Here is a 12919-nt window from a genome sequence, read left to right as displayed (position 1 = left end):
TAAACTTCTTTAAATTGCATGCAATATAGCAAGAAAAAACTAACATAATTCACACCATAACCAACACCAACAGTGTAAATAAAGGCATACGATTGCATCGGTGGCAGTGTGCGGCTTGGCTTTTCGTGGTGGCGAGTGGCATGTTGACGCTTATCGCAAATTAAGACAAGCAAATTACAACTTAATTGTCGCCCATAAGCATTAACGTGAGCGTGTGCATTACGCTAACTGCGTAGGTGTATGCGAGTGTGTGTGTGCGTTCGTTTGTATGCCTGCATGCAAAATTTTACTTAACATGCAAAAAGATAAGCGCTTATGGGTTGATATTTTTCAGCCTTCTGACTAAATGCCGCATTTCCGCCGCGGACGCCGTCGCTGTGGCAGCCACACAGTCGCCGGTGTTGAATGGTGAAAATTAATTTATGCAAATTAAATGAAATTAAATTACTGCTGTAAAATGTCAATTACTAGATGTTGCTGATAAAATGTAAACAACTTTGTGATAAGCGTGTGCATGAGTAAATAGTATTAACATTGTGAGAGGGAGAGGGTTTTTATTTGTGCAGGGACTTATTTTTAATAATAGTTCATGAGCTATGTGCTACAGATCGTGCTGTTGGGTGGATTTTATAGCTACTATAGGCTTTTGTTTTGAAAATTTTTATATATGTCGAGAGCATATATCCAGGACAACTACTGTATAAATAAAAAAAAAAATGGTAGGGAACTTGGCTATAATAGAAAATCATTTCAATTAAAAATCTATGCTGCGTTTTGTAAGCAAATTAAAAGAATACTTATCCAGCAATAAGTCAGTTATATCCTTAACTCTTGTCGAAATATGTGTTGTGGTAAGAAACCTCGCTAAATGTGGGATATGACTAATTTCAGTAGCCGGAACGATATTTTACTACATAAGAGCTTGGCTGGGGGGTCTTCTCTTATTTTTCATAGCTTCAAAAAATGAGCGGATGCCTTCGAGGCGGTGCATCTTGGATAATGCTAAATGACCTGCAGTCTTCACGGCCTTTCGACTCCTGGACTCGACCTCGACCTTGTTGCGACCTTTTGAATTGGATTAAGGGTTCTATCAGGTCTGTAAGATTTTGGTATAATCTTTGGCTGTGGGCTGTGACATTCCGCCACCCGAATATGTTGGAGTGACAGCTATCAGAAATGACTGACAGTGTATGACGCAACAAGCAAGCCTTAAAAATCGTTCTTCTTCCTTCGTCGTTAAGTTGGTGTGGTAGCTGCATGTTGAAACGACTCCTTCTTCGCGTTGGCTCTAAACGCATAGCTTCATAAGGGCACGTGTCTCAGAAAATTTTGGCACTCTTTTTCGGGAGACGGTTAGCGGCTCTGACCGAATTAGCATAGACAAGAAAAAAATAAAAAAACAAACGATGACGAAAAGGTGGCGATAGGAAGTGAAGGGAGATCGACGCCTTATCGCAGATTTGTCATGGAGGGAGTGCTGCTCTAGGGGTGACAAACCGTCGTCAACTAAGCAACGCTACCCCAGTCTTAGAAAGTTCGACGAATGACTCTTCTAAAACCAATAGATTGGGGACCTGGTGGAAATTTGCCAGCATGCGACATGGGAAGGAATCTCTACTAGACTCATATGGGTCTCTACTGTGCCAACAACACTAGCTATGAAGCAGAAACAATGTTGGTTCAATAGAGCTTGATTTAATCGACCGCAGCAAGGAGGCCAGTGCCATCTGCCAAGAAGAAGCTCTTCCATTACAGGGTCGATGGCTATTACGCAATCCACTATAAGGAGGCAGTCTCTCGAGAGATCGTCGATGCCAATTTGTATTCATCTATTGTAATACTAGTTTTTTGGATTTGCAAGTTGGCTACTACATTTTTTCATTTTTAAGATATGGCATCTCCGAAAAAACCAAAAGTGGTTACTGCTAGTTTTTTTGTTTTATAGACGATCAAAGAGACTTTAATTGAGTTTATATTACAAGTGCTTTAAAGCAAATGGTATTCTAACATTGTCTTTAACCAGCTAAATCAGGACTCAGAAAGTCGATGTGGTTGCGAACTTCGCTAACCTTCATACCCTACTTAGTTCAGAAAATTCAGTCAAACTTTAAACTAACTTGCAAACCAAAAACTTCCAATACTTAAAATAACAACAACTACAAATACTACCACGTGTTAGTTACTACAATAGCATTAACGTGCATGCAACAAAGATACGCTTAATGTGGGATAAATAAATGGAAATCACTCTGCACCTGTAAACGTACCCTCCACATTCAAATGAATGGCATGCCGATCGGTGCCGCGCTCATTCTCCACAACCAGATAGTAGGGACGCGAATCGTGCTCATCCGTGCGTAGAATATGCAAAGTGGAGAGATAGCAATCCTCGCGTGAATCCTGCAACATATCGTCGGCGCGAAAGCGGTCTGCTGGCGGCGACAAGCAACCAAAGCAAGTCAGCGTTAAAAGTGAAGTGTTGCGATGGTGCGGTACGGCAGGGTGTAAATTTAGACAGTTTCGTTGGTAATATGCGGTGGATATGTGGCATCGTGTGTATGTGTGAGTGTGTGCGCGTATGTAGTCAGCATACCGCAGTGATTGACATGCGTGTCAATGTCAAATGGCGGAGTGCCGGCAAGGCGATGCCGAAAGCAACGACAGCATAACGGTACAAAGAAAGCGCGTACATAGCAAGAGCGTTGCATGTACACGTGCCACATGCAGCACAACATTATGCAACAATTGATTGAGTTAACAGGAGCGCAAGCGTTGACGCATACGCAGTTAATTGGCAGACGTATTTGGCAGTGTGGCAGCAAGTTGTTGGCGATGTTGTAATTATTGTTGTTGTGCGCAATTGTTGTTGGTAGCAGGGAGCAAGCAGCAGGCAACGGTTTATTGTTAATTACATCGTTCGCATTTGAAGCAACGCAGTGAGTTGTCAATGTTGCGCATTTTTGTAGTTGTTATTTTATTAAAGTTGTTCGTTGGTTGTTGGTTGCATGTGGCAGGTGTATTGACCGCAGCAACATACCCATTAACGCGTTCAATACATCATTTATGTACATGCAACAACAGGTCGTAGTGAAGTGTGAATAAGCATGTGTGTGTTGTTGTTGTTATTATTATTTTCGCAGTTTCAGTTGCAACATGTGGCAACATGCGTTTATTGCGTTATTTCCATTCGTTATTTAACGACCGTTGTTGTAGTTGTATCGAGTTCATTAACGACATTGTCATTACGGCGTTTTATACCATCACCACATAACGGCATATGAAATGAAAGAGAATCGAAAAGTTGGGAAAATATATGAGTAAATTGTTAATAAACATAAATTACTTATTGTATTGTTGTATTTGTGTTTATAATATTCATATTTAAATATTGTCAACTGAAGTTCGAAATAAAAGTTAACGGTAATTTTTTTAAATCGCTAATTTAACACTTTCTGATAGAATTTAAAACACAGAAAATTTTTTTAATTCGTTAAACCTCTTATATAGACTAGGGTACATAAATTTTGAAAGCTCCGGAAAATAGATCCCTTCACCAACCCTCCCCCCGCAAGTTTTGACACATCCGTGAATAAGCTCACTTCCCCTCTTCTCCAAGGGCGACTTCCCACCCACAACTGCCTCGCCGGTATTTGGGAAGAGAAAGAGCCACCAGAGTTCGGTTGGGCGACTTCATAATCCAAGTGATCCGTTAAGAAGTCAAAGTGAGTGAGGATTTTCGAGTGTTCTTTTAGGAACCCAGACTTTCTGAGTCTGATGACAGCTGTCGCAGCCATACACCTGCCAGCGATGTCCAATGGCAATATAAGCAGGATGGCGTTAAGTGCCATGGTTGGACCTTAGTGCATCACATAAGCTGATGAGCGCCGCCCGTTGAATGCTCTCGAGTTTCCTTGCAAGTGTGGGCTTTTCTAGAGCCCTCCACCACATAAAGACCCTATAGAACATAATGACCATGACTACTCTCACTTTCGGTGAGAGACCCCACCTGTTGCCAATGCCTCTTCTACAGCAGTACAAGGCAATCGATGCCTTTCTTGCTGTCTCTTCGATATTCGGCTTCCATGAAAGCTTCCTATCCAGAATGAGCCTTAGATATTCCACTGTGTTTGCTGGTTGCAGGATGCCTCCCGCCTGCATCTTGTATGTCAAGTGAATAAAACCATTTCGGCATCATTTGGGTTGATAGCGAGACTGTTTACAATGGTCCAATTTGTTGCGACGCTGAGATACCCTTGCGTCAATTTGTAAACGGTGCTCAGGAACCTTCCTTTGACCATAAGCGCCACATTGTCTGCATAGACAATCACCTTGCAACCACAATCTTCAAGTTTTTTAAGCAAGTCGTTAACGACCAATGGATACTGATGAGGAGAGAGAACTTTACCTTGTGGGGGTTTGATTCAACCTCAAAACCGTCCAGAGTAGCTACAACTGCTTCCAGCTGTAGGAAAGTAAGTTTCTACCAAATTTCGCGAAAGAAAAAAAAAATGTTGTGCAAGATAAAAATAAAAAAAAACCCAAAAACTTGATTATTATTTGCAAATTTTACACAAATTTTGAGGTTATGTGAAGGAAGACTATGAAAAAAGTTATAGATCTTTTTATTACCTACAACATTGCCATATAACTTTTTTCTATAGGAGTCATAGTTTTGTCGGAAGTCGAGCTAAACCATTTTTAAGCTTTAAAAATTCAACAAGGCTCTTCCCCGGTCTTTCCCGAGCTCAAATCGTTCGGAAACAATTCGTTTCTTACGTCTGTTATTTTATATTTCGTTTCCGATGAGTTCCATTCAACTATGATTTATTTGAATTTTTATCGGGAGCATAAATTTAAATTATGGTACGGAAGATTTTTATAAGGATCAGTGTTAACATTGAACAATGGGGTATCGACGACTTTTAAGTGAAATTCTACATTTCTTTGCAAAAATAGTGCTCGCTCAATCGTATAAATGACCAAAATTCGCTCATAACTTTTTAAACATTCAGCTGTCCAATATGTGGATGTCAATGCATATTTTCGAGTTTTTGTCGAAAATGTCAGCCAATCGGTCGATACACTTATCAACAAACTGTACTTTTTACAAATTTAAATATCACTTTATGGCCTCATTTTATCATTTCACTCGTTTTCGCTTAGTTCATATCAAATAAACTTTATTAAAAAGTATGAAATTCTGTGCCAAGCAATTTGTAATTTTCCACTGTTTTCACATGGATGTTTTCCCTACCTTTTTGTATTAACACTTTCTCTATTTTGTATTTTGTTTTTAAAACTAGCATTCAGCTGATAATTAAAAAGTTTTTGGCATGCAAATAAAAATAAAAACAATATTAATGAATTAAACTTTATGACTGCATTGCCATGGGCCTTCAGCTGGAAACTTCAGTTGTACACTGAAAGCAAAACTATATAGTATGTGTAGTATAATTGTCCAGCGATTATGGCAAGCGACTTGGGCGAGAACATACATGCATGCATATAGATAAACATGCCTTGTACGCAAATGTATACAATTTTAATTATGCCAACTTTCTTGCGACGTCCTGCCTGGCGATAATTAATGCCCAAAAATATTTCAAGCTCCTACGGCTATTCATTTTGTATGCAAATATGCACATTAGGGTGTCTGTTATTTTTGTGAAATTTCAGTTTTTGCCGTAAAGCAGGTTACACAAACTAAATAAGCGATTTAATTTCAATGTAAACTCGACTTAAATCATGTTTCTTTTTCCATAACAAGGAATTTTGTAATATTTTGCAATCAATTTTTTCATCTCCACAGCAAATAAGCCAACAGCTTTGAAAAGAGGTTATTTGATAAAGACTTTGCACTATAGAAAAAAGGTCTGTATAATTTTTTTCACAAAAACATTGCTTTAAAAGTTATATGAAGTTAAAATTATACTGTATTCATACAGTACTCCATGCCGTATGAGCAACACAGAACTTATAAGGCAGTTGTATACACTGCTGGTCAATAGGTAAGATATTATTTTAAAGAGGGTTGAAAAAAAATTGATATGTGAAAACATGGATAAATTCATGATAATTTAAATACAATATTCAAATGATTAGTCAAGCTTAACAAAATTGTGTTTTTTAAACATTTTCTTAAAGCTACTCAAAAAAGGTGCCTTTTTCGTGGTCATTACAATAGACGCTCATAAGCTTTTAAATTTTTTGTAAAAAAATATTTTTTTTTACTAAAATTTTTAGTTCGTGTTACTATATGATTTTTAAGAAATAAAAAAATAGTAATTTCAGTAATGAGTACTTCCTCTTTACAAGGAATCTATGTAGGTCAAGGAAATCTCGCTCCAAGCACGTTTAATAGCTGCAGTTAATGTTTTCTTAACTTCGTAATGCTTTTCTCCATCGTACACTTTCCGTGTTAGCAAGCCCCAAACATTTTCAATTATATTAAGATCTGGAGAATAAACGACTTTACTCCTCGAGGGTTATGAATGGGAGCATTGTCTTGTTGAAAAATCCAAGGAATTGGTCCAAAGATATCACTTAATTGTGGAAATACCCACTCCAACAATGTTTTGAAGCGATCATCCCCTTTATCTTCTGATCGATAAAAACCAAGTCAGTTGTTCCATAAAACGTGATGGCACCCCACACCATGACTCCACCTTCTCGGCTGTGGTGGCGACTTAAATATAACTCATCTTTCCGCAAATCGTGAGAATAGTATTGAAAGCCATCAGGGGCATCCAAATTGAAACGTTTTTCATCAGTAAAAACAAATGAACGCCAATCAATAAGTCGAGTGCCAGATTCAACAGTCCACGTCATGTATTCTATCGCAAATCGAAGCCGTTTTTCTTTGCGAAGTTCATGTAGGGGTTCTTTTTCTTGATTTTTAAACGCTTCAGGTGTTTTGCAATTCTGATTGTACGCTGCACAGTTGAAAGGCTTATTTTTACGCCGGCTAATTCGTTAATCTTAGCTACAATTTTGCGTACTAATTGTTCAGATAGGGCTTTCTTTTTTCTTTCAAAGTTTTTTCCATATGCCTCTGGATCCTTTAAATATCTATCAACAGTTATCTGTGTGGCTGTTTGGATGTTTCGATTAGATAGCCCTTGGGAGTGAAAAAAGTCAACTTTTTATGTTCCAATAAGCTCAAAATAGTAGCTTTTCTCATTATTACTTTAAATGTAGCTCGAAAAAAGTTTTTTTGTATTTTTTTAGTACTTTCTCAATAGGAAAACTGCACTTGTTTACGCAAGGCAAACAAATGTAATGTGCGTCTATTTCAATGACCAACCGAAAATGCACGTGAATGCCACAGACATTTCTAGAATCTTCGAATGTACGGTAATTTTTTCGAAAAACAAACTACTATGAGCAAATATTTTTCGGATAAGATTCGAACTTTGATAAGATAAGCATTTAGGACAATAAGTCTGGTTGACAACCTCAGCAAGTTTAAATATGGCTTCAACTTTCCTAGGGGTAAACTTAGACTACTGGTCGCATTCTACACTGGCCACTGCTAGCTGAAGAAGCACTTCACTTACACAACATGGGCCCAGCTTATAGCGTAAATTGTTTGTCTGGCGACACGAAGCCTGAAACACCAGAACACCTGCTAATTGGCTGTAGAATAGTCTGCAGACGGAGGTTAAAAGCCCTTGAATCAATGTTTCCAAATAAGGATCACTAGCAGAACTACCATTCGCTAGCACCCAGAAGTACAAGTATATTGGACTTTATCGATATGCAGGGGCTGGGTGAGTCTTTCTAGTTTAAGAGAGGACACAATAGACCTATTCCTCGTTTATCAATCAATCAATCAACTCCGAAATATGAGCAGCTTGATTACTCTCCTCTCTAACAAAGTTAGCATTTTCTTTTATACTTTCATAAGAACAATAAACTCGTATCCCTGAGGAATTTCTTTTCGAGTAGCTTTGCATTCTTAGAGCATCGAAGATTGTGAGCGTCATCTTTAAATGAAGATTTAGAGCGCGAGAGAAAGATAAAATATATAGTACATTCGTATATGAGAAATGTAGTAGAGATGGTTTTGAGAAATGTAGTGGGTCTTAAGCTTCATACTATAACTAATTCAAAAGAAAGGTAGTCTCTATTCAACCGTAGTTTTATTAAGCTTAAAAGCGTATTTGAAACTGTAACGTTGCAATATTTAACCGACATTTGATTGACTTTAAAGCTTACAGTCGAAACATCAGATACGGGTCATTCTAATGTGTAGTAAAAATCTCAGTAAAGATCTTTAAAAGCGATGAAGACGTTTATCGGGCACATTTGAATCATAAAAACTAAGACAAGAGTAATACGAAAGCCAAAATAGAGTAGTTTTGAGTTAATTTGAAAAACGTATATGAACATTTGTGGAAATTTCACAACTAAAATCTTGAGAACCTTAACTAAATATAGACATAAAGTCTAAAGCCGGCAACGCATAGACGAGCAACGGCTTCCCACCATGTTGGGCCAAAACGTTGCGCTGTCTTTCATTAAAAAATGTTGAATGTGGCTAAATAAGCCATAACCTTATTGAAGAGGTGCATAAACGGGGCAGGAAAACGACCGGCATTCATACGTACACGCACACCTGACTAACCTGAAATGTGTTTCTACGTCTAAGCCTATGTATGCTAAATGCACTTTGGTTCTTGAGTCTATTACCACTAAATTTTCTAATTTGCAGTGGCCAAATGACTTGCAAAATTGCAGTTGCTTAATTTAACAATGCAATTGCCAACGATCGTACCAGGCAGCACCAGGATGCAGGTTGCTGCTGAAAAATTATGAAATCAAAAGCTTTGCATTTTCCAATGCGTGATATTTGTATGAATATAACGAGTAAGGGAGAGGCTGCAAAATTCTGCCTGTGCCGAGCACAATGTTGTGAAACAGTAGAATGCACAAAGCAAAAGTAAACGAAAGGGTTTTCCAAAAAGAACCTTGGCAAAGCGGAGCAATGCCAAAATCCAGGAAACATAACGGCAAGGCAGAGCAAAATGCCCGCTGTCGTGATAGAAAATCGTAAAATGCTTGCGCACAACCAGTCTTGATTTACGTAAGACATTCACATTATATACACATGTCTCTGGGCCAACAGAGCGTAAGTGTGTTATGCACGTGCAAGGTAATGGCTTAACATGTTGGCCACCAATGGGCACACTGATTGCACTTTAGCTACCTACAAATAGCTGCATACAGTCAATAACTGGCAGTGGAAATGCCTTCATGCACAGTACATATGCGTCAGCTGTCGAATGCTGTAACAACTGCCCAAGGGAACGTGGAGCGAGCTGTACGAGTGACTGCAGCAGACCGTTGTACCGGCTCGTTGCATAACTCTTTCCGTTTTTTGACGGGCAATGGCATATCACCTCGTTTGTGTTCTTTCAAAATGGCAAGCCAAAGAGGTTTTGAAGTCTCAGTCGAAAAGGCGAGCTTAGGTTTAGTTGATTGTGTGTCTATTCAGTTAGTTTTTCGTAGCTGCATACTTGTGTGTTTTGTAAGTGTGATAGTGTTGCTATTTTTGTTTTGGGATTTCGACATGCAAACGATTTCAGAATTTTGGCGCTCTAATTCAAGCATATTAAATGGTGTGTAAAGGCGGTTTGCTATTTTAAGAATTTGCTGCTGATTATTTGCATTGAGAACATTCCGAATGATAGCAAGAGCTGTAAGACTTTGTCTTAGAATATAGTTAGTTGAAAATGAGGCTGAATGAATTTTTGCTCTTATAAATCTATACATACATATAATGGGTTGTCAAAAAAGTCTTGCGGTATTTTTATTGAATTTTTTTTTTATTGAAATTGAAATGAATTTTTGATGACTCATGCCCAGCTCTTGACCGATGCTACGGCTGCTACTATGCCGGTCTCTTTCGACCATTTCAGCGATTTTATCGCAGTTTTCGACGACAGGCCTTCCGGAGCGTGGCGCATCTTCGACCACCTCTACACCAGAACGAAAACGTTGAAACCATCGTTGTGCGGTGGAAATGGAAACTGTATCGGGTCCATAAACTGCACAAATTTTATTGGCGGCTTGAGATGCATTTTTGCCTTTATTGTAGTAGTACTGTAAAATATGCCATATTTTCTCTTTATTTTGCTCCATGTTTGCGACGCTATAACTCACGAACGACTTAAAAGAAACGACAAACAATCAAACACGTGTTAGCGCGTGAAATGAGCTTTCCAAAAAGGTATAGCATGACCCGATGCGACGAATAAAACTAGAACTACGCGCTTTCGGCGCCAACTAGCGAAAATACCGCAAGGCTTTTTTGACAACCTATTATCTGTGTAAGATCAGTGTAAGATCGAAATAAGTTTGATTTGGAGTTTATATACAAAGTTTTCGTTGCAAGAATTTGAGTTTGGTTGGTCAGTTTGTATGGCTAGCGTGACCTTCGAGTAGGTTTCGAGGGCTATCTAAAACCTCTGCCGTACTTTGGGTACGGCACCCGGTTGTAATTCAACTTTACATTCAACTAGAAGAGTGTCAGTTCTGCCCACGTTTGGGTTTTAACCACAACCATCACTATACTTCTCCAGAGGCCAGTCCAGAGAAGGTTGGAGCGAACTCCGAGGACTCCTGTTCACTGTGGTACCAGAATTAAGTCTCCAGTCAGACCTAGAAACTACTACCAGTTGAGCTTCCATACAGCTGGACTGATGGCCAAGGTTGGGCTCCATACAGACACCACTCATACTAAAACTAACCCTAATTCCCAGGTAAACGTCTTCACCGTTTCAACAACTCACGCGCAAACGACCCTAACTGGTCGGCATTCTGACTAGTGGATATCACACCACTGACTTCTAATCGTCCATCAGTCCAGTTAATCCCTGTACCAATCAGATCCATCATTTCCGAGTGTATCGAGCATTCTGCAATTATATGCACCCAGTCCTCTACCGCCGCCCCACAAAAACCATCCGACCTATCAGATAGGGGCCTCTCATATAAAAATGCGTTGTGAGATCCATGCCACGTAAGCAGAAATGCGTCGTATTTTACCTACGGTTGCCTGTAGTCGCTCCCTCACATTCGCCAAGTGTAAAACACATTCTTTCACTCATGGCTAGCTCCAGGTTTTGACTTGCGTCAGATACCTGATGCTCATCCCGTTTATCCGGACAATCGTTGGACGAACCGACGACAATCTGTGCTTAAGCAGCATTGTCACAATTTTTTCATCGATATGTCCACTCCCTCACCTAAACCCTTAGTATTTACAATCTCTACGAGATGACCAGACTGTGAGCGAACTTCGACCAGAAGAAGAGGTCGTCCGCATATGCACAACACTTACAGAGTGGCTCGAACTGCCCAAGCAGAGAGTCCATCATAAGATTCCCAATGCATGGACCACAAATGGAACCCTGCGGGCAGCCACAAACTACTCCAATTTTCACACTCTCATTCATGCCGTCTAGAGAAGCCTTTCTGTTTGAAAAGCCTCTCCAGCAAAGAGTGATTTCCGGACAGCCAGGCTCCTCCAGCCGTTGCACTACTCCATCCCAGCTTCGATAGTCAAACGCCCCCTTTAAATCAACAAATATGCCAAGGACATACTTGTTGATATACTCCCAACGACATGCCAACCAAGCATCCTCTATACTGCGTCCTTTCCTAAGCCCATACTGCCCATCCGACCACATATCCCGCGTTAGCTGAAGCCGTTGCACCATAACTCTTTCCAAAACTTTTCCAGGTACTCGAAGAAGACTGATGCGCCGATAAGAACGAGGAACGCTCCTGATCTTATCAGGGGACTTCCAGAGAGGAACAACGTGCTTACTGAGCCACCGCACTTCAAAGTTAAAATTACCGATCGGTGTTTCAAAAATTGAGGCATACTTGCCCGGATAAACTACTGTTAGACGGATATGGCTAAATCGACTCAGTTCGTCGCGCTGATCATTTATATAAGTACACTCTACTGCTTCTTGATTGAAATATTGTGAACTCACCAATTCCTGAACCAGCTTCCAGGCGCAATGAGCCCCACTCCCATGAGACTCGATGTGGTCGTGGATCTGCACAGACCACCAGTGACATAACGGCCGGCTGGCCACGTTTTACCGATATTGTGTGCATCGATGGATGTGGGCGTAGTACTTGTGGTGCACCTAAAAGAAAAGAAAATTGATGACTAATTTAAGAAGAGTTTTAGAAAAGAAAATTAAACATTATTTTTATTTATTTTTTTTCTTTAATATTAAGAAGCAATGCATAATACTGATTCAACCAAAAACTAAGTAATTTTCTATGCTAATGCAATAAATTGGTATTTGCAACCCTTCAAATAGTTGGTGTTGCCTCAGCCTAAACTAAACCTAACTTTATTTGCTCGGCTCTAACGGGTCTACCGAAATACTATTTACTAACAACGACTTAAAGCATTACCAATATATGACCAAAACATGTGATATTTGCTAACAAGCCATATGGCTTGACGTCAAGTTTAATAAATGTTGCATGCAACCTGGTTGGTCACACAATGCAAGTGAAGTTATTAAAAAATCATAAGCAAGAGCAAACACAGCGTCAGCATATAAATGCAGTAGCGGCAAAGCACAGTAGTACGGATAAAACTTTTTAAGCTGCTTGCAACAATTATATACACACACACATACACACGAATACATATAGAACCATACAAACATATATGAAAGCGCCGATATACAGGTATATATGTATGAGTGCGCCAGCAGATTGGTTTCCTGTGCACTCCTGACAACCACAAAAACTTTCTCGGTGACCGCAAAAACGAAAACAACAACAACAAAAACACGAACGAAAAAACGACAGATGTTTACAAGAAATGAAGGCAAAAAATTGAAAATGCAAAAGATATTTAAATTTACTGCCTCCACGTGTATGT

General features: G+C 39.4%; 1 protein-coding gene across 3 annotated transcripts in view; it reads right to left on the bottom strand.

Moving 5' to 3' along the window:
* Positions 1-12919, bottom strand: part of LOC126751024 (kin of IRRE-like protein 2) — a 513287-nt gene that overhangs the window by 111310 nt on the left and 389058 nt on the right. For 2 of the 3 annotated variants that reach the window (XM_050460920.1, XM_050460923.1), the window contains exons 11-12: positions 12006-12164; positions 2256-2429 (exon numbers count right to left, since the gene is read on the bottom strand). In XM_050460920.1, coding sequence (XP_050316877.1) covers positions 2256-2429; positions 12006-12164 — 333 coding nt within the window. The remainder of the gene's footprint in view (positions 1-2255; positions 2430-12005; positions 12165-12919) is intronic. The other variant, XM_050460921.1, reaches the window with a different exon arrangement.

The sequence above is a fragment of the Bactrocera neohumeralis genome, chromosome 2 (genome assembly GCF_024586455.1).
Source record: "Bactrocera neohumeralis isolate Rockhampton chromosome 2, APGP_CSIRO_Bneo_wtdbg2-racon-allhic-juicebox.fasta_v2, whole genome shotgun sequence".
NCBI classification, from domain to species: Eukaryota; Metazoa; Arthropoda; class Insecta; order Diptera; family Tephritidae; genus Bactrocera; species Bactrocera neohumeralis.
Note: the sequence above shows the minus strand (reverse complement) of the source record. Positions and strands in the feature narration are given on the sequence as shown.